Source organism: Ceratotherium simum, chromosome 30 (assembly GCF_057802395.1).
Source record: "Ceratotherium simum simum isolate JZ-2026a chromosome 30, ASM5780239v1, whole genome shotgun sequence".
Lineage (NCBI taxonomy): Eukaryota > Metazoa > Chordata > Mammalia > Perissodactyla > Rhinocerotidae > Ceratotherium > Ceratotherium simum.
In genome coordinates, this window is record NC_141929.1 from 15261667 (window position 1) to 15281370 (window position 19704).

Genomic DNA, 19704 nt, shown 5'->3' on the forward strand with positions numbered 1-19704 from the left:
ATATCCAGCTCTCCCTCTAACTGCTATCTTTTTTTTTTTTTTTTTGAGGAAGATTGGCCCTGAGCTAACATGTTGCCGATCTTCCTCCTTTTTTCCTTTTTCTCCCCAAAGCCCCAGTAGATAGTTATATGTCATAGCGGTACATCTTTCTAGTTGCTCTGTGTGGGACACCGCTTCAGCACGGCTTGATGAGCAGTGTGTAGGTCCGCACCCAGGATCTGAACTGGCGAACCCCAGGCCACCAAAGCAGAGCACGCAAACTTAACAGCTACACCACCAGGCTGGCCCCTATGTTATCTATTTTTAACTTGTATTATGAGTAATGAAAGATTGTGGGACCCAGGATATAGTATATGGTCATGACGTACTTGCTGTTATTCCTGACTTGAAAATGGTGGGGAAAATATCAAATTCTCCCAGCTCTCTGAAAAACCCAACCGCAAATGGATTCTAGTTATGGTAGAACTTAAGTTTCATGCATAAAGTCATTTTTGCCTTGGCTGCCAAAAAATGTACAGTTAAACTGTTTTGTTGCAGTATCCATATCGACATAGGATTTGATGTGATTATCTCTTCGCAGCTGAAAACATACTTAATAGTGATAAACAGAATGCCTTCCCTCCAACATTGCAAACAAGGCAGGTATGTCCGCTCTTACCACTACTATTCAACATCATAGTGGGAGTCCAAGCAAGTGCAAGAAGGCCAGAAAAAGAAATAAGAGGCATACAGATTGGAAAGGAAGAAATTAAACAGCTACTATTTGCAGAGGGCATGATTGCCTAGATGGAAAATCCCAAAGAATCTACAATCTCCTAGAACTAATAAGTGAGTTTAACAAGGTCACAGAATTAAAGTCAGGGTACAAAAAAAATCAATTGTTGGAAACTGAAATTTCCAACAATAAAATTTCCTATGATACAATACAATTTAGTAAGTTTTAAAAAATAGTAACATTTACAACAGCACAAAAAGACATGAAATACTTAGGTATAAATCTAACAAAATATTGGAGGCCAGCCCAGTGCCGAAGTGGTTAAGTGCGTGCGCTCCCGCTTCAGCAGCCTGGGGTTCACGAGTTCGGATCCCGAGCGCGCACCAACGCACCTCTTGTCAAGCCATGCTTTGGCGGCCTCCCATATAAAAAGTAGAGGAAGACAGGCACGGATGTTGGCTCAGGGCTGATCTTCCTCACAAAAAAAAAGGAAAAAGAAATAAATCTAACAAAATATGTCCAAGCTATGCATGCTAAACACTACAAAATAATGACAAAAGAAATGAAAGAATAACTAATGAATGGAGATACTGTGTTCATTGACTGAAAAACTCAATATTAAGATGTCAGTTCTCCCCAAATTGATCTATATATTCAAAGCAATTCAATCAAAATCCCAGCAAGACCTTTTATAGAAATCAACAAGCTGATTCAATTGTACGTCAATCATACAATGAAGCTGAACAAAAGCAGTGGAGAAAGGAGGGCAATACTATGTGATGTCTAGAGCATGGGCTCTGAAGCCAGACTGCCTGGGTTCAATCTCTGCTGTTCCACTGACTAGCTGTACTTTGGGCAACCTACTTAACCTCCTGTTCCTCAATTTCCTAAGTGAAACAAGATAACAGTATCTACTTCAAAGGCTGTTGGGAGGATTGAGTTAATGCATGTGGACTACCTAGCACAGGTAAGCACCACAAAATGTCACTGGTTATTAGTATTTATTAAAGAACAGTATGGCTAATTAAAGGCTTATGTTCTGTTGGGGAAGCAACAACTGGAACTAACAAACCTCAAGTGACTTCAACCATATCTTTGCCTGAACCACCTTTGTGTCACCTTTGTGTCTGCAGAATTATAAGTCCATTACTAAAAATCTTCCCCACTGAGTCGATTGCTGTCAAGTAAGGAGGAGGGGGTAAAGCCGTCTTCTCAGGGCCAGATTTCAGACAGCAGGTTAAGTCTGGAATTGAGACTTGTCATGACAAGTAGATGATAGTACAAGGTGGCAAGGGAAGTAACAAGGCACAGATTGCCATGCATCCAAAGAAGAGAAGGACTTGCTCCTTAGTTTTACCAAATCATATCCTCAGTATCTCTTTAGATCAGTGGAGACACTTTTGATTTTCATGACTAAGGGGAGGGCAGAGTGTTATAAATAGTATCTGGTGGATAGAGGTCAGTGGGTAGAGTAAACATCCTCCACAGCACAGGAGAGCCCCAACAAAAAATTATCAGGTCCCAAAAGTCGATAGTGTTGAGTTTGAAAACAGACTGCTTCAGACTGAGAACCCAGACCATTTCCTTGGTTTTAAAAGCCCCTTAACCAGATCAAAGGTCATGGTAGACATGCTCTTCTAGGCATTATAATGACGAATGTCAAGTTTTTGCATGCAAATATATGAGTAATAAAAACTCTTCATATAGGTTTTGTAGATCAACAAATTTAGGAATGACAAGGGGCATATATTGAAAAAAAAAAAATATATATATATATATATATATATTTTGGTGAGGAAGATTGGCCCTGAACTAACATCTGTGCCTATCTTCCTCTATTTTGTATATGGGATGCCGTCACAGTGTGGCTTGAGTAGTGTGTAGGTCCACACCAGGATCCGAACCTGCGAACCCCGGGTCCCCGACGTGTAGCGTACGAACTTAACCACTGTACCACTGGGCCAGCCCCTGAAAATATTTTTCAAAATAGTTAAAATAATCTGAGTACAATGCTAGGCTAATGATTTGTAAATGTCCATTGTTGTTAGCGCCAGCCAAGTGGATTCCAACTCCTAGCAACCCTGATCGTACCCCTGCCCGGTCTTTTTGCACCACCCTCTCACCTTCTGGCGCTATGTCAAACAATGGTCCACTGCTATTCATAGAGTTTTCCAGATCAATTTTTTTGAAAATGGGTGGCCAGGTCCTTCTTCCTCGTCTGTCCTACTCTGAAAGCTCTGCTGAAACCTGTCCACCATGGGTGACTCTCCTGGTATTTGAAATAGCAGTGGCATAGCTTTCAGCATCAAAGCAACATGCAGCTGCCACATTATGACAACCAACAGATGGGTGGTGTGATTCCCTGACCAGGAAATGAACATAGGCCATGGTGGTGAAAGCACCAAATCTTTTTTTTTAAATTTCAGGTGTACATCATTCTATTTTGATTTCTGTGTAGATTACCATCATGTTCACTCTCCAAAGATTACCATCCATCACCATACACATGTGCCTAATCACCCCTTTTGCCCTCCTCCCTCCCCCATTCCCCACTGGTAACCACCAATCCAATCTCTGTCTCTATGTGTTTGTTTGTTGTTGTTATCTTCTATTCACGAGTGAGATCATACGGTATTTGACTTTCTCCGACTTATTCTGCTTAGCATAATACCTTCAAGGTCCATCCATGTGGTCACAAATGGCAGGATTTCATCTTTTTTTCATGGCTGAGTAGTATTCCATTGTATATATATACCACATCTTCTTTATCCATTCGTCCCTTGATGGGCACCTATGTTGCTTCCAAGTCTTGGCTATTGTGAACAATGCTGCAGTGAACATAGGGGTCATGTATCTTTACACATTCCTGTTTTCATGTTCTTTGGATACATACCCAGTAGTGGAATAGCTGGATCGTATGGTAGTTCTATTCTTAATTTTTTGAGGAATGAGTGCCGAATCTTAACCACTAGACTACCATGGCTAGCCATTTCAAAATGTTAGTAGGAAATTACAAATTAACCAACATTGGTTCAAGAAGAAATAGACAATGTAATTGATCAATGGCATAGAAGGAACTGATAAAGTAGTCAAAGTTCTACTCTCCTCTACACTAGCCCCAACAAAAGCAACTGGCCCAGGCAGCTTTATAGGTAGACTTTTTTCAAATTTCAAAGGAACATGTAACTGCTAGGCTTTTGAAACTGTTCCAGAGCACAAAGAAAGAACAGCCTCCTAACTATTTTTAGCAATCTGGTATAACTCAGTTCCCAAATCTTGACAGAGATGGAAAAACTTTACAGGACAATCTCACTTATGAATACAGATGACAATATCCTAAACATATTAACAAATACTATCCAGTAGGATTTAAAGAAATTTATAATATTCTATCCAACTAAGATTGACAACATAAATATGAATCAACTCAATATTAGGAAAAACATTAATATAATTAGTTACATAAATGGGTCAAAAAAGAAACATCATCTTTTTTTTTTTTTGTGAGGAAGATCGGCCCTGAGCTAACATCTGCCAATCCTCCTCTTTTTCTTTTTTTTTTTGCCGAGAAAGACTGGCCCTGAGCTAACATCCATGCCCATCTTCCTCCACTTTATATGGGATGCCGCCACAGCATGGCTTGACAAGTGGTGCGTGGGTGCGCGCCCAGGATCTGAACCGGCGAACCCAGGGCCGCTGCAGCGGAGTCCACGCACTTAACCGATTGCGCCACCGGGCCGGCCCCAGAAACATCATCTTGAAAGATCTAAAATAACATATAAAATTCAGCACCCATCTCTATTAAAAACTAAGTGGGAAATAAACACTTCTTTTAAAGCCTATTTAATACATTCATCTTCCCTATAGAATATTCATTGATAGAGATTTAGTTTTATGATAACTTGAAATTTTCACTACAGTGCCTAAATTGCTGTAACTGCCATCCATTTGGGATACCTGAATGTCGACCTTGCTTAACTAAGGGTTAATGGCTTTCCCACATTCACAATACTTGAGTGTTTGCCTCTGTGTAAACCATCAGAATCACAGCTACATCCTTTCCAACAGATCACACATATGAAATGTTTCTCCATAGTATGGACTCAATGATACCAAATTAAGTTTATGTTAACTCTGAAGGCTTTGAAACATATGAGACATTGAAATCGCTCAATATCAGTAAGGAAAGAAAATTCAACTCAAAACTACTTAAGCAAAAAAATGGAATTTATTGATTCATGTCGCTAAAAAACCCAGAGGTAGACTTAGTTCTCTGCATTTCTCAGTCTGTCATCTGCAGGGCTGGCTTTCTTCCCAGCCATCATGACGGATAAAGGCTAACATCCACGTCCAGCAGAAAAGAATGTCGCTTCCTGGTAGGTTTTCCACAGTGAAAGGGTCCATTGTGATTGGATGAACTTGGGTCACCTGAACCTATCATTCTGGCTAGTGGAAGGAACAGCATAGAAGAGCCAGACTAGGCCACAAATTCCACCCTTGCAGTGGGGAATGGAGCCCCACCTAAACCACATGGACTGTTGAGTGGGGATAGAGTGGCAAAAAAAAGTAGCGCAGTTAATAATTACCATGAAAAGGGGCTAAAAAATGCTGGGAGGCCACAAGAACCAAGGTCCAGGACAGGCTTCCCTCTAGGGTGGGCATACTCGTGATGATGTAGCTGGGAGGAAGTCCTGAAGGTTTTCCCACACTTGATGCACTCATACTGTTTCTCTCCACTGTGGATTCTCTGATGCCGACTTAATGTTGACTGACCAGTGAAAGCCTTTCCACACTCATTACACTCATAAGGTTTCTCCCCAGTGTGGATTCTCTGATGCACAACCAAATCAGAACTTCTGGGGAAGCCATTTCCACACTCCTTGCAGAGATAGGGTCTGTCCCCACTGTGAATTCTCTGATGCCGGATCAGATTTGCACTATTATTAAAGGCTCTCCCACACTCCTCACACTGATAGGGTTTCTCTCCAGTGTGGATTCTCTGATGCCGAACTAATGAAGAATTGCCATTAAAGGCTTTTCCACACTCATTACACCCAAAGGATTTCTCCACATTGTGGATTCTCTGGTGTCTAATATAGTAAGAAAAAAAGCCGAAGCATGTCCCACACTCCTCACATCTGAAGGGTTTCCTTGCATAGTGCATTCTCTCATCTTTTCTTTTAATATTTTTCACCGTGGGGATTTCCTGGTGCTTCACCAGTTCACATGTTTCTGGGAAGTCAGTTTCCTGAAAAACACTCTTTGGCAGCCCATGTGACATCACATCTCTTTCTTCAGAAATTCCCTGTGTTGATGTGGACTCACTGTCAATGTTGGTCTCAGCATCTGATATAAGAAATGGAAGCCACATGCTACCTGAGAATTATACTAGAAAAAATACAGCACTGAAATTGCAGAGCCTTTAGAGATTACTATTCCAACCTCCATGTAGCCTGCCAGAAATACAAAGCTATTAAAAATGGAAATGCCAAATACAACAGAGGCAGAAAACAGTAGCTGTGGAACAGGAAATGAGATCTTGAAGCCAGGTCGTCATACTTTCCAACACAGAAGATTGCTTCCTAAGCTTTTCTAGACCTACGTATCCTCAATAACTTGTGACTTCATAGTACTTAAACGCTTGAAAATGCTCATTGGAGGAAGAGGCACAGGGTCTAAGAGCAACAGGCAACCCCTGATGGGTGACAAGAGTTGAGTGTACGCCCTATAACTGTTAGCAATTGTTGAGTCGATGTGCTGTTGTCAGACTCAAACGTGTCTGCTGGACTACTCAGAAAGGGGAGAGCACAGTTTGCTTCAAGAGAGGAGACTGCACAGTACCCCTTTTCATACTGAGGAAAACGAAAGCCTAAGGTGAGAAACAGACAATAGTAACAGGCTGTCCAGAGGCAGCTGTATTTGCAAAGACTGGATGACATTTTAACTAAGTTTGTTTCAATTCAATTCATTTTTTTTAAAGTTTGAGTTAAATTTCATATTCAAGTGTTGACCTTTATCAATTTGTATTCTTTTGTTAAACATTTGTGTGCTAAAACACGATATTAGCATTTTTATGCCTTTTGCAAAGTAAAACTATGTGCTGAATACCTGTTTATTTTTCCTTTTCTTTACAAATTAGCTGCCCTTGTTCTTTAACCGCTAGAACATAAGCTCCATGAGAGCAAGGGCTTGGTTTTCTTTCCTGCTGTATCCTAGGTGTCTTGAACAATTCCTGGTACATAATAGACACTAAATAAATATGGTAAATAAATGATTGAATAATTATTTGTTACTCTGTATAAAGAGACATACAACTTATGTACTGCAATAACAACATTATTTCGGCTCAAAAATAACTGGATCTAAGGCCAGCCCCAGTGGCCTAGTGGTTAAGTTCAGCGCACTCTGCTTTGGTGGCCTGGGTTCAGTTCCCGGGTGCAGACCTACACCACTCGTCTGTCAGTGGCCATGCTGTGGTGGCAGCTCACATACAAAAAGAGGAAGATTGGCAGCGGATGTTAGCTAGGGCAAATCTTCCTCAGCAAAAAAAATATATATATATATCTATACAAATATTATATATATAAATAACTGGATCCATGTTATAACACCATGGCTGATAAGTTCTATTTTAATAATTGGGGGGGGTTATCTATTGAGATCTCCATGTGTGAATTAGAAGAGTGGGCTTGTTCAGAAGAGAAGTGTTGGGAAACAGGAGCAAGGAGACAGCTGAAATTGTGAGTAAACAGGGTAAATAACAATCTGAAATACAGTGACCAGAACAATGGGGAGCTTGGAAGTCAATTCTCACATACCTTTTTCCTTGCTGTTTGGCAAGAAGTATCACAAAACCTGGATTAGAATAATAGATGAGGGCTGGCCCCGTGGCTTAGCGGTTAAGTGCGCGAGCTCTGCTACTGGCGGCCCTGGTTCGGATCCCGGGTGCGCACCGACGCACTGCTTCTCCAGCCATGCTGAGGCCGCATCCCACATACAGCAACTAGAAGGATGTGCAACTATGACATACAACTATCTACTGGGGCTTTGGGGAAGAAAAGGAGGAGGACTGGCAATAGATGTTAGCTCAGAGCCGGTCTTCCTCAGCAAAAAGAGGATTAACACGGATGTTAGCTCAGGGCTGACCTTCCTCACAAAAAAAAAAAAAAAAAAAAGGATGACAAGAAACCCCTTTCCCTGCTGCCCTATAACCCTATCATTTGCATTGATCACGTTCCCCACAGCAGTTCTTCCAAGCAATCGCCACTTTCCCTAAACCCCCAACTGCCCCCCTCACCTAACACTCCAGTTAGTATCACCCTTCCTTGCTGTGAAAACTAAGGCTGCCCAAAAGGTGCTCCTCAACCTCCTCACTCTCCACTCCCACGTGGTAGTGCCCCATCTCCCACCTTCCCTTAAGGACCCACCCTCTACTCACCATGATGCCAACTCTTCCCACTCCTCCAGGACACAGCTCCATCAGGCACATCCTCTCCCTTCTCACCTTTAACCTTCTCTTATGTTCGATATTCAGGTCCACTTGAGGATATTTCTCTTTCCTAGACTAGTTTTTTTTCTTTTTAATTGTTTGAGAACCACTAGTGGGTCATGAAATAAATGTAGTGGATTGTGAGCAGAAATTTTTTAAAAAGTGAAATAAATCAGACTAGATTTGAATAGATAATTAATAGAAAATTCCAGAGGTCAGAGCAAACAGGAAAGGTAAGCATTGAAATTTTGGTTTCAATTATTTATAGAAGTGTATATATTGGGTTGTGACAAACTGTATTTCTTACTGTGGGTTACAGTCAAAATTGATTACAAAACAATGCCTTAAAGTTACTATTTACAGTCTTTCCTTTCATTCTTAAACCTCACAAAAGAAGGGCCTGTAATTGTTTCCTTAACATGTTCACTTCCCATTTACCCCTCAATTGCCTTATTCTCCACTGCACACCATCTTCCTTGAAAATCTTCCCACTCTTAGCTTCAAGGTCACTCTTCTCTTTTCTGGTGCTCCTGGTCTTAATTATATCTATTTCCTCCTCCCTCTCTCTTTAACGCTCAGTAGTCCTTACTTCTGTTCCGCTGATTCTGTTCCCCACCCTCTTCTCTATTCAGGGACATTTCAGCTACATAGAGTCCTTTATGTAAAGCAAGGTTTCTCAGTCTCAGCACCACTGACATTTGGGGCAGATAATCCTTCATTTGGGGGGGCTGTCCTGTGCAGTACAGGATACTTAGCACCATCCCTGATAAGCAGCAACCCCTTCCCCAGTCTACACAACCAAAAATGTCTCCAGACATTGCCAAATGTCCCCTGGGGGACAACGTGGCCCCAAGTGAGAACAACTGACATAGAGGACTCCCACATATACAGGGTGACCATAAAGTCTGGAAACAAATATAATGTATTTTTTAATAGACTGAAGATGTCCCTGACACCAGTATGTACATCTGCCTGTGTTTCCAGACTTTGACACCCTGTATAATTCCAGACCCAACCTCATCCCAACTTTACAGAGTTGCATTCTGAACAGCCTGCTATACCCAGGGAGTTGTGTGTCCCAAAGAAACGCAAACGTCATGGGATAAGTCTAGTGTCATCTTCCCCATAAGAGCTGTTTTTCTATCATGACTCCTCTATGTTACCTGACTCACTTATACATTTACTACTAAGCTTTGTCAATGCTACCATGTCACTCCTCACAATTCTCTCCATCCCCACATCACTCTCTTCCCACCCTTGTGTAGGCCTTCAAAGTTATTAACTGCAATATAATTTATAACAATGTAACAGGGCCTTAATTTCCCTGTGCAAACAAATTACACACTATGTTAACATTTCTAAAACATAGCAATTATGGGCCTGTCACCAAGGGCAAGGTCACTGAGGTAGGGGTCACTGCTCTCTCACTTCCTATTCCCACGCTGTAAGTTCCCTAGGAGAGAACTCTTCCCATCTGCCGCAATCTCTGTGTTCTAGGCTTTCTACACGCACCAATGATAGTTATGCATGGTTGGCTAAGTAAGGGGGCTTAAGGATATGCTCTGCAGTAGAGCAGTGCTGTTCAAAAGAAATATAACATGAGCCAGAAATGAAAGCTACATATGTAATTTTAATTTTCTGGTAGCCACATTAAAAAAGTAAAAAGAAAATGGTGAAATTAATTTTAGTAATATATTTTATTTAACCCAATATACCAAAATATTGTCATTTCAACATGAAATCAACATAAAAATTAATGAGATGATTTACATTTTTTTTGTACTAAGTCTTCAAAATCTAGTATTTTTTTTTTAAGTTAATTTCACCTTTTTTCTTTTTACCTTTTTGTGTGTGTGTGTGTGTGTGAGGAAGATCAGCCCTGAGCTAACATCCATGCGAATCTTCCTCTTTTTGCTGAGGAAGACCAGCTCTGAGCTAACATCTATTGCCAATCCTCCTCCTTTTTTTCCCCCCAAAGCCCCAGTAGATAGTTGTATGTCATAGTTGCACATCCTTCTAGTTGGTGTATGTGGGACGCGGCCTCAGTATGGCCAGAGAAGTGGTTCGCCCGTGTGCGCCCGGGATCCGCACCCGGGCCACCAGGAGCGGAGTGCGCGCACTTAACCGCTAAGCCACGGGGCCAGCCCCTGAAAATCTAGTATTTTATATTTACAGTGCATCCCAATTTGAATCAGCCCCACTTCAAGTGCTTAGGAATTTAATAAGCACACGTAGCTAGTAGCTACCATGTTAACAGCAGAGAAGTAGAGAAAAGAAAGTCTTGCTCAGGCTTCCAATCCTAAACCTTATCTTCTTGAATGCTTACCAAAAAGACAGAAAAATGAATGCTTGCAGATGGGCCTCAGAAATATCCATTTTAAAATATGCTCCTCAGGCGATTCTTCTGCACACAAACTATGAAGCTCTTCAAATTATATAGTGATATATATGATAAACATGTAGTGATATCTCATTGTGGTTTTAAACTGCATTCCCCTGATGGCTAATGATCTCAAACATCTTTTCATGTGCTTACTTGCCATCTGTGTATTCTCTTTGGTGAAATGTCTGTTCATGCCTTTAGCACATTTTCTAACTGGATTGTTGGTTTTTATTAAGTTTTGAGAGTTGTTTATATATTCCAGATATTAGTCTTTTGTCAGCTATTATATTATGCCAGAAATTATACTGTGTCTTTTATTCCCTTCCTCTGGCCAGACCATCTTCCTTTTCTCCCCCTCCGCAATCCATTCTTATCTGCTGAACTCAGAACAAATGGCCTGCCAGTGGAGGAGCATTACTCGATCCTCTAAGTGGGATTCCTCTCACCCCTCCTTCTGTTGTGCTCCCACAGCACACTGCCTATATACCAACAACAGCACTCAACATCTTCTCTCCTTTTTAGCTCTTTACATCTGTCTCTATAACTAGTATCCTCCAGAGCTTCTTAAACAAAGAAGTGCCGTTTTGGCACATGGCAAGTGCTCAAAAACTTGCAAAGCATGTATCTAACAAAGGACTACGGCTGCAGGTTCTAAACCTGCCTCACTTACCTTTAGAGACATCCGTGGTCCTCTCTGCAGGTGGGTCATCCTGGGCCTCCAGGCCCCAGGGCAAATCCCCTCCCTCCAGAAGTGAGATCAGGGCCAGTCTGCAAACTGGGTATCCTGAAAAGGAGGAAGACAGGGCGCTGAAGGCGAGTCTCATGTTAGTGTTCCTAGGGCACCTCGTAGCCCTGAGACTGCACTGACAGTATCAGTGTCCGAGAAGGAAACCTCAAGTTTCCTTGGATATGGCCCACAGGAGTGGGCTGGAGGACGGGGAAACCCAAGGAGATTTTAATCAAGAGAAAACTGAGCATTTGTGACCTCTTCCTAAAAGGTCACTTAGAGATTATTATCAAGATCCTATGACACACACAAGCACAGGGAAGGAATGATGAAAGTCTTCCTTAGTCTACTGGGAGAGTTGAAGGAAGGTGGAACTCAGAAGATACTTCTTTCCCAGGGTGCCCTGCAAAGAGCCCCTTATGGTGGGAAGTGTTCTCACTGGAACAGCCAGACCCACATTAGACACAAACTAACCTCAGGCTTCTCCCTCCCTCCCCACCTAATATCCTCTGGGGCTGAGGGATTAGGAGTTTTTGCCCCTGGAAATATGCAGAAGGTTATGAGATTCATGCCACATTCCATCCCTACCCTTGTCCTATGAGTCTGAGTCCCAAAGGCAAAGTGGCCTTACCCAGGGAAGTAAAGTTTCCATAATTTGTCAGCATCACTTCCCTGTACAGGGCCCTCTGTGCAGGAGAAAGGCCAGCCCATTCTGCCCGGGTGAAGCACACAGCCACGTCCTCGAAGGTCACCACCTCCTAAAATAAGAGGTTCCTGCTGCCCCAGAGCCAGTCTTCTGGCTCCGAGCCAGAGTGTGGGGCACAGGGGACAGTGTGAGGGCCTGAGGGAGGGTCCTGTGACGGGAGGGAAATGAAGAAAGGGTGAATGGACATGGACATGAGTGCCAGTGAATGACTACATTTACAACCACCAAATCTGAAACTCCTTTCACTATCAGAGCAGCTTCTACTTGCACACAAGATTTTCTATTACAAAAGATAATGCCACATTATAGAAAAGTTGGAAAAGAGAAAGTCTTTCATGAATTCACCTTCCTGAAGCAAACCCTCATCATTTTTGCACTTCCAGTCTTTGAGACACTCCATGAACAGATGATTGGCCTCTGACTGCCCTTCTCACTGGTGACATCTCAGGACTTACCTGCTGCCTGTTCCCACCTCACTGACAAGGGCCCAGCCCTCCATCCTGCTCCCTGCACTAAAACTGAACCCTGCTATGTGTTCACATCTGCCTGTCCTACCCCACCTACCAAAAACACAGTGATGGTTTGTCCAGATGGGCCTCTATCCCCTGAACCTCTCATCTGATGCTTGAACCCTGTTGTGCCACCCACCCCTCCACCCCAGCAAAAGGGGCTGTGCTGCCTCTGCTCAAGCCCCTCCAGCAGAGGAAACTCTGCTGTCTGAACAGCCTACTCAACTCCAGGTGGTCTTCCTAGGAGAAGGTACTTCCTGATTCTAATGGCTGCTAGGTAGCTCTTTGCCTGTCTCTCTTTATACTTCTCAGATAATCTGTCCTTTGCAAAGCAAACACGCCTGCAAGCCCCACTCTCCCCTCCCAGACAGCACCATGATCTGGTCCCTCTCATCTCCTTGGTGCCTTCCCTGGGTGGTGATGATCCTCCCACCTCCTCACTCCAAGGTCTCCCATGTTTCTGGCACCATCACATGGCTGATCTAGATGCCCTGGTGACCTTCACACCAGTTACATTCCTGATACATCTGAGCCACAATCCAATTCTGAAATCATCTCCCTCCCTAAATTGACTCCTTGGCTCCTCCTAATTCATATGAACTGCTCAGTGCAAGGAGAAACAAACGCCAAGTGCTCAAACATGATGCTGGCTATTATTCTGATCCCCTGTCACGGTCAGTAGCACCACTTTCATCCTGGTCTCCTATGCTAGAAACCTGAGAATCATTCTTAACTATCCCCCTAATCACTGCTCAGTTATGACAAGGAATCAGTAATCAAATCCTTCCAATTTCATCTCCCAAATAACTTCTTGGATCTGACTCCTACTCACCATTGTTAGGTCACCACAAGTGACTTAAGTTACTTGTTAACTTATAACCCAACTTGTATAACCCAAGTTCTCAGCAACTGCCCTTTGGACGACTGCAACAGTCCCTAACTCAGGCTCATTCTCCAAGTCCACCTTCTGTCCAACACACAGAAAGATCTTTAATGCCAAACTGACCTCAACTCTGTGGGGTAAAGCACTTGGATGGATCACCATACAACAACAAACTTAAATCCAAGAACCTGAGCCTGAGCTCTACAGGCAACAGATGTCAGATGACAGGAAGGCCCAAGATGGGAGACAAAGGAAATAGCCAGGAAGCTCTGCTGACAACGTCCCAGAAGATGGATGATAAAATCAGGAGAGCCATACAAAGAAGGGACAAATGGACACTGAGACAGGAACAACAGGACTTGGATTGGATTGACAAGGTAACGGGGAGAGTGAAAAGTCAATAACGACTCAGAAATCTAAAAACAGTGACCAGGATGGTGACATGGGGATACTAGCAATTGGTAGGAAATGCAGGAGGGGAGTGGCGGGTGCAAGGAAGACAATGAACTGTTTCTCTGGTGTGTTGAGATTAGGCTTCCAAGCAGGGCGATCTAAAGGGAAAGGAGCACAGAGACAGTGGACATCCTGGGATTAGTACTTGGGATAAGATCGTGGATGCTGAGATGCAAGCTGGAGTAGCCCCGAGAAGACCATCAGGCAGCATTCAACAACCCAGCAGACTGCAGAGCTGAAAGGCACTTGGAAAAGTCTTTCTCTCTAACCTGGGAAGGAACAGTATTGTTGCTATTTGACAGATGAAGTCGGCTGAGGCACAAAGAGGTTAAGTGACTGGCTCAAGGCCACAATGCCACTGAGGGGAAATCTAATCGGAAATTAAATTTCCTGCCACCTAGCAGCAAGTTTCATATTGCAGCATGCTGCTTCCCTCAACCAGAAGTACTAACTCTCAAGAAAGACATTTATGTGCCCTTCCTGGACCAATTCTTTCCCTCATTGATACTGAGCCCCCAACTTCCACTCTCTTTTTGGAAGACAAGTATAGGCCCCTTTTTTCTTGTCTTCTTCCCAGTGTCCCTCTGCCCCCACTTCCCAAGAACCTTGAGACCTTGCTGATCTCCATCACTCCCACCGAATACTGGATACCTACACCACCAGCCTAAGTCCCTCATTCTCACAGATCCCTCTACGGGGGGAGTTACTGAACTTGGGGACCCTCTAGCTCAGCAGAGATCCTCAGAGTGCAGGAGGCTGTACTTCTGCTTCCCAGGACACTCTCCAGCCATTGCCTCTTGGGCCCTCCAGTCTCTGGCTGCTCAGTCACCATCAGCTCTTTCTCCCCAGCATCCAGTCCCACTGCAGGGGATGAACAAGGGGCTTCATGCTGCTTTGGCTCTAACCCTTTTGCCAGAATCACCCCTCTCATCCCCCATTTCCTTCAAATCAGATCTCTTGAAGGCTGACCTAAGGGATTCACAGCTCACCTGGTGCCAGGCTTTCAGGGGCATGGCTGCCATCACCTGGGTTCCCTCTCAGTGAAGGGCAGAGGCTGAGGGAAGAAGCAAAGAGAACCAAGAGTGAGCCTGGCCCAGTCAATGACTTTCCTTTAAACCTGCAAATCTGTATTAGCTGCTAATAACAACAGCTGACATTCACTGAAGGCTTACAATGTGCCAGCTTCAGAGCTCAGAGCTTTACGTGCACTATAATCCTAGGAGATATGTAATGCTATTGTCCTCATTTTATCAAAACAAGGAAATGAGACTTAGAAAGTTTAAGTAATTATCTTAGGCCACAACATCTGTATTAATAACCACTATATAGTGCTATCACTCCTGGGTAAAACAATACAGTAGGGCAAAAATATATATAAACAAAACAAAACATAAAAAAAACCCAGGTAATAAACTTAATAAGAAACATACTAAATCTATATAAAGAAAATTATAAAGTATCACTGAGAAACATAAATGAAAAGGCAAAACATGTTCCTGGATGGAAACAATCAATATTAAGTATTTTGTAAATGTCAACTTTCCTCCAAACTAATCTACATATTTAACAATAACTTCCTTTTATTAACAGCCTCCCCATGCTCAGCACTATGCTAAATGCTTTATACATATCTTCTCATTTAGTCCTCACAACATTCTTTTAAATGAGATTTAGGTTTTTAGTTCCTCACTCCCCTCTCTACGATGAGTAAACAGAAGCTAAGAGTTTAAGAGACTTTATCAAGTTCACATAATGAATCGATAGTCAAACTTGGATTTTAAGCCAAACTTGGATTTCAAGCCAAGTTTGCCGGATTCCAAAAGCCATACTCTTTTTTGTGTGTGTGAGGAAGACTGGCTCTGAGCTAACATCCATTGCCAATCCTCCTCTTTTTGTTGAGGAAGACTGGCTCTGAGCTAACATCTGTGCTCATCTTCCTCTATTTTGTATGTGGGACACTGCCACAGCATGGCTTGAGGAGCAGTGCGTAGGTCCGTGCCCAAGATCCGACCCTGCGAACCCCGGGCCACCAAAGTGGAGCACGTGAACTTAACCACTACACCACGGGACCAGCCCCCAAAACACCATACTCTTAAAGGCTGACTAGTATTACTTTCAAGCAAACCTCGAACAGAATTTATTTAGAAATCTGATAAAGTGATTCCTAAGTTGATATAGAAGAATAAATAGTCAAAATAGCCATGAAAATTTAATAAAAAGGGAAAAGAGGAAACAAAAAACTTGCAATACCAGATGCTAAATGTATAACAAATAAAGCAGACTGGTACAAGAACAGACCACTAGAACAACAAAACAGAATCTAAAACCCAGGAAAGACTAAAGTATCAAGTATAACATAAAGACGGCATTCCAAATCAGTGGGGAAAAGGAACTGATTATTCAATGAATGACACCAGAACAACTGGTTAACAATTTGAGGAGAAAATATGTAATAAGATTCTTTATCTCCTACCATACACTGAAATAAATTACATATGCACTAAAATTTTGAGTGTGAAAAACAAAACCAAAGAAAATGAAAGTGACTTAAGTCTCCATGCCAGGGTGCAGACATCCAGCAAGAGCAGTTCCAGCACAGTGGTGAGGTCACAAGCCAAAGGACAAAGAAGCAAAGAGAAAACTCAAAATGACAAATTAAACCACTTTTAAACTTCTGGTTTAAAAGATTACGGAAAACTAAAAGGCAAACTAGGAAACTAAATCTATAACATAGCCAAAAACAGTTAATATCCCAAATTCCTACAAAATCAATAAGAAAAAGCTGGACACCCTTGGAGAAAATATCATTAATAGGCAATTCACCCATAAATGGCCATGAAAAGCTGTTTACGCTCTAGTGTATAAAGATGGCAAATTAAAACAACCAAATGTCATTTTTCTATCTATCAAATTAGGAACTTAAAAAAGAAATTCTTTATACTGGAGAAAATGTACAGAACCATACACTCTGCTGGTAGGAGTGTAAATTATTACATCTTTTCCTGAGGACAAATACCTGTTTAAGTGTATTCCTATCTATATCTATATATACCATTAAGTATAAAATGCCAAGTTCAGTTGTATGTGATTTGTTTTCATATAGAAAAATGTTACTAGTGGTTATCTCTGGATAATGGACATGAGGGAGAGAGGGAGATATCTTTTTTTACCACACAGTCTTAGGTAGTTTTTTTTCTTACCACGTACATGTAGTACTGTTTAAATTTGTTTAGTTAAATTTTAAAACCAATTTAAAAAAATTCCAACTTGAGGAATTTATTGGAGATGTGCTCAAAGATTTCTGCTCATAAGCATTCATTGCAGTTATTTCTCATAGAAAAAAGACGCAAACTTAAATATCCAACAATTTGGTACAAACGAGAAAATATAAGGTAGCCATTAAAAATCATGTGGAATATTTCAAAACATGGGGAAATACTCAAACGCGGTAAGTGAAAAAATTTTTATAAAAGTACTTACATTTCAGCCTTCAATTATGTAAAAATCACGTGTGTACTTTTATCTACAAAACCACTTAATGGATATAAATAAAAAACTCAGTATTTACCTCTGAGCGGTGGTCTACTGATGATTTTTATTTTTTCTTTGTGCCATTTTGATATTTCCCCAATTTTCTTACTAGAAATATAGTACTACTTTTTGAATTAGAATAAATGTCATAGGGCACGTATTAAACGGCTGACTGGGTCCCAACTCGGGATCCCAGCACCTGCTATGCCCTCTGCCTCTAACAGCCTTTCCCAATTTGCCCCTTCTTTAACTGGTTAACTCCTTTACACCCTTCAGATCTCAAATTGAAAGTCACATCCTGGAAAATCCAAATAAAGTCAGATTCTCCTTTCTTATACCAGGTATCTCACATTGAAATCATAAATATATTTGCCTTTTCAGTCAATATTTATTGAGGTATGCTCTGCAGGGCAACATAGTTGACACTAGGGATTCAAATACCCAGGGGAAAAAATTCTTGTTCTAGTGTAACTTGCACTAAAATAACTGTGAGGCTACAACTGTATTAAGTGCCGGGAAAGACGTATGTGGCGGTCTGAAATCCCATGAAGACGTAAGCTGTGCCACAGAAAGCAGGGTGGACGTAACACATGGAATTAACTAGTCCAGAGGGGCCTCTTTATCGAAGGAACCACATGATCTAGAAGTACAAGGCCAAGCAGGCTGTAGCAGAGCCAAGGGGAGTGTGCGGCAAGAAGCTGCAAGGAGCCAGGCCTCAGGGGCCCGTGAACGTTCAGAACGTTGATCTTCTACCCCAAAACAACGGGTTATTATGAGCAGGGACAGAGGTATGATCAGATTGATTAACAATGACTTTCCCATTAGGCTGTAAGTTCCCTGCGTCTGTCTCCTTCACAGTTGCATCCCCGGAACTTGCAACAACACTCGATAGGGCGAACGATAGGGGAACGGACTAAACTGGGCCTGTCGGTCACCCGGGGCCACACCTTCCACCCGCGGCCCAAGTCCTCAGCCCCCACTTCCCAAAGCGGCCGCCGCAGGGGAAGGGCGGCACTGCCCCCCGCAGACAGCCTCACTCTCCCGGACCCCGCGGCGCCTCCCCGGTCGGCCCCGGGGAGGCTCCGAGAAGCCTAGGCGCCGCCCGCCCGGAAGACGGAACAGAAGCCTCCGCACCCCGCACTCACCTAGGGCGGCGAGCGGACGGCGCTGCGGAAGTGCGTCACCAGCCGGCGCACCTCGTGGGGGCCCGCGCTTCCTCTCCTCTAGGATACTGCCGCGCTTCCCGCGGCGTCTCCCTCTTTCCCCTGGGCGGAGCCCTGCGAGGAGGAGGCTGCCTGCTCTCTCTGCTCTACGGTGGCACCGCCTCTCAGGCTTCGCAGGGGGCGGAGAAAGCCAAAGGCCAAGCTGGATGAGCGCTAGCATTGCGGGATTCTCTTATTCGACTGCGCTCAAGCTGGCTCTGGTCATTAGATGGCGCCAGATTTCGTTGTGGATCAAATTGTAACTGTAGTGTGAAGAATGGATTAAAGTTGGGCAAGAGAGCAATCAGGAGGCTATTCAAAAGGCCGAGTCACGATAATGAAGAGCTGGATCAAGGCGGTACTGTTTATAATTCTTTGACATTAATATCTCTCACAAGCTATTCTATAACGGGTAACACCTGTAACTATACATTCAAACAAACACATTTATATGAACCACATATGCATTTATTCTGCCTTCTCGATGGTACCGCTCTAGAAATTAATCTTTCTTAATTCTTAATTTCCCATTACACGTAATTAGCATCTAAACTGCTCCAAAAGCACCTCCGTTTATTGTCTTGGTGCCCTTGGCTTGACAAAACAAAAGGTTTGGAGATATGCTTTCTTCACTTCAAGATCACTCCATTATTCCAATGAGGAAACTGAATCCTAGAAAGAGGAGACATCCGAGATCTCACAGTGATGTAGGAGGTTTCTTGGCCAACTGTGCACTGTGACCCTGGCTTTTATCTCTGTTCTCATTCCCTCGACTCGCTGAGGGGCTTAACATCTCTTGAGGATCTGCAGTCTTCCAGCCCCACTTCTCCATAGACAGATAAGTAACAAGCCCTGATGAGGTTGGACTGTAAGCTCTGTAATTCAGTTCAAATTCAACGAGGTAGGAGAAATATAAAGGGGGCTTAGACTCTACGCAGAATTCTTCTGCCTAGCTTATTGCTTTGGATACAGCCAGAAGGTCTCTCCTGGAGGGCTCCCATGGAAGGGTTGTGGCACTCTGGCTTCCAGGGAAGGGCAGGTAACGTACTCAGGTTCTTGGAGGCTCAGGAGATGCAGTTGATGAGAAAGTGAAACAATACAGGCAC

At 42.9% G+C, this 19704-nt stretch overlaps 2 protein-coding genes across 6 annotated transcripts in view; both read right to left on the minus strand.

Moving 5' to 3' along the window:
• The window catches only part of LOC147913103 (zinc finger protein 19-like), a 24723-nt gene extending 13355 nt beyond the window's left edge, over window positions 1-11368 (minus strand). For 2 of the 5 annotated variants that reach the window (XM_087419982.1, XM_087419973.1), the window contains exon 1: window positions 11258-11368. The gene's annotated coding sequence lies outside the window, so the exon portion shown is untranslated. Of the gene's footprint in view, window positions 1-3386; window positions 3544-7533; window positions 7674-11257 lie in introns of those variants that run through there. The other 3 variants (XM_087419974.1, XM_087419975.1, XM_087419980.1) reach the window with 3 other exon arrangements.
• Window positions 4925-14918, minus strand: LOC101404823 (zinc finger protein 19). Its single transcript, XM_014788555.2, has 4 exons — window positions 14855-14918; window positions 11946-12072; window positions 11258-11371; window positions 4925-6061 (listed from the first exon to the last, which is right to left on the minus strand). Exons 1-4 carry the CDS (start codon window positions 14885-14887, stop codon window positions 5298-5300), a joined length of 1038 nt encoding a protein of 345 aa, XP_014644041.1. The 5' UTR covers window positions 14888-14918; the 3' UTR covers window positions 4925-5297.
• Between the last annotated feature and the right edge of the window lie 4786 nt (window positions 14919-19704).

Bases quoted from the DNA above. Each gene is read 5' to 3' on its own strand.
- LOC101404823 (XM_014788555.2), bottom strand. From the start codon at position 14,887: ATGGCAGCCATGCCCCTGAAAGCCTGGCACCAG. The intron at 11,372-11,945 runs GTAAGGCCACTT...CCTCCTTTTCAG, and splicing joins TGGAAACTTTACTTCCCTGG to GATACCCAGTTTGCAGACTG. The intron at 6,062-11,257 runs GTAAGTGAGGCA...TTCTTATATCAG, and splicing joins GACCACGGATGTCTCTAAAG to ATGCTGAGACCAACATTGAC.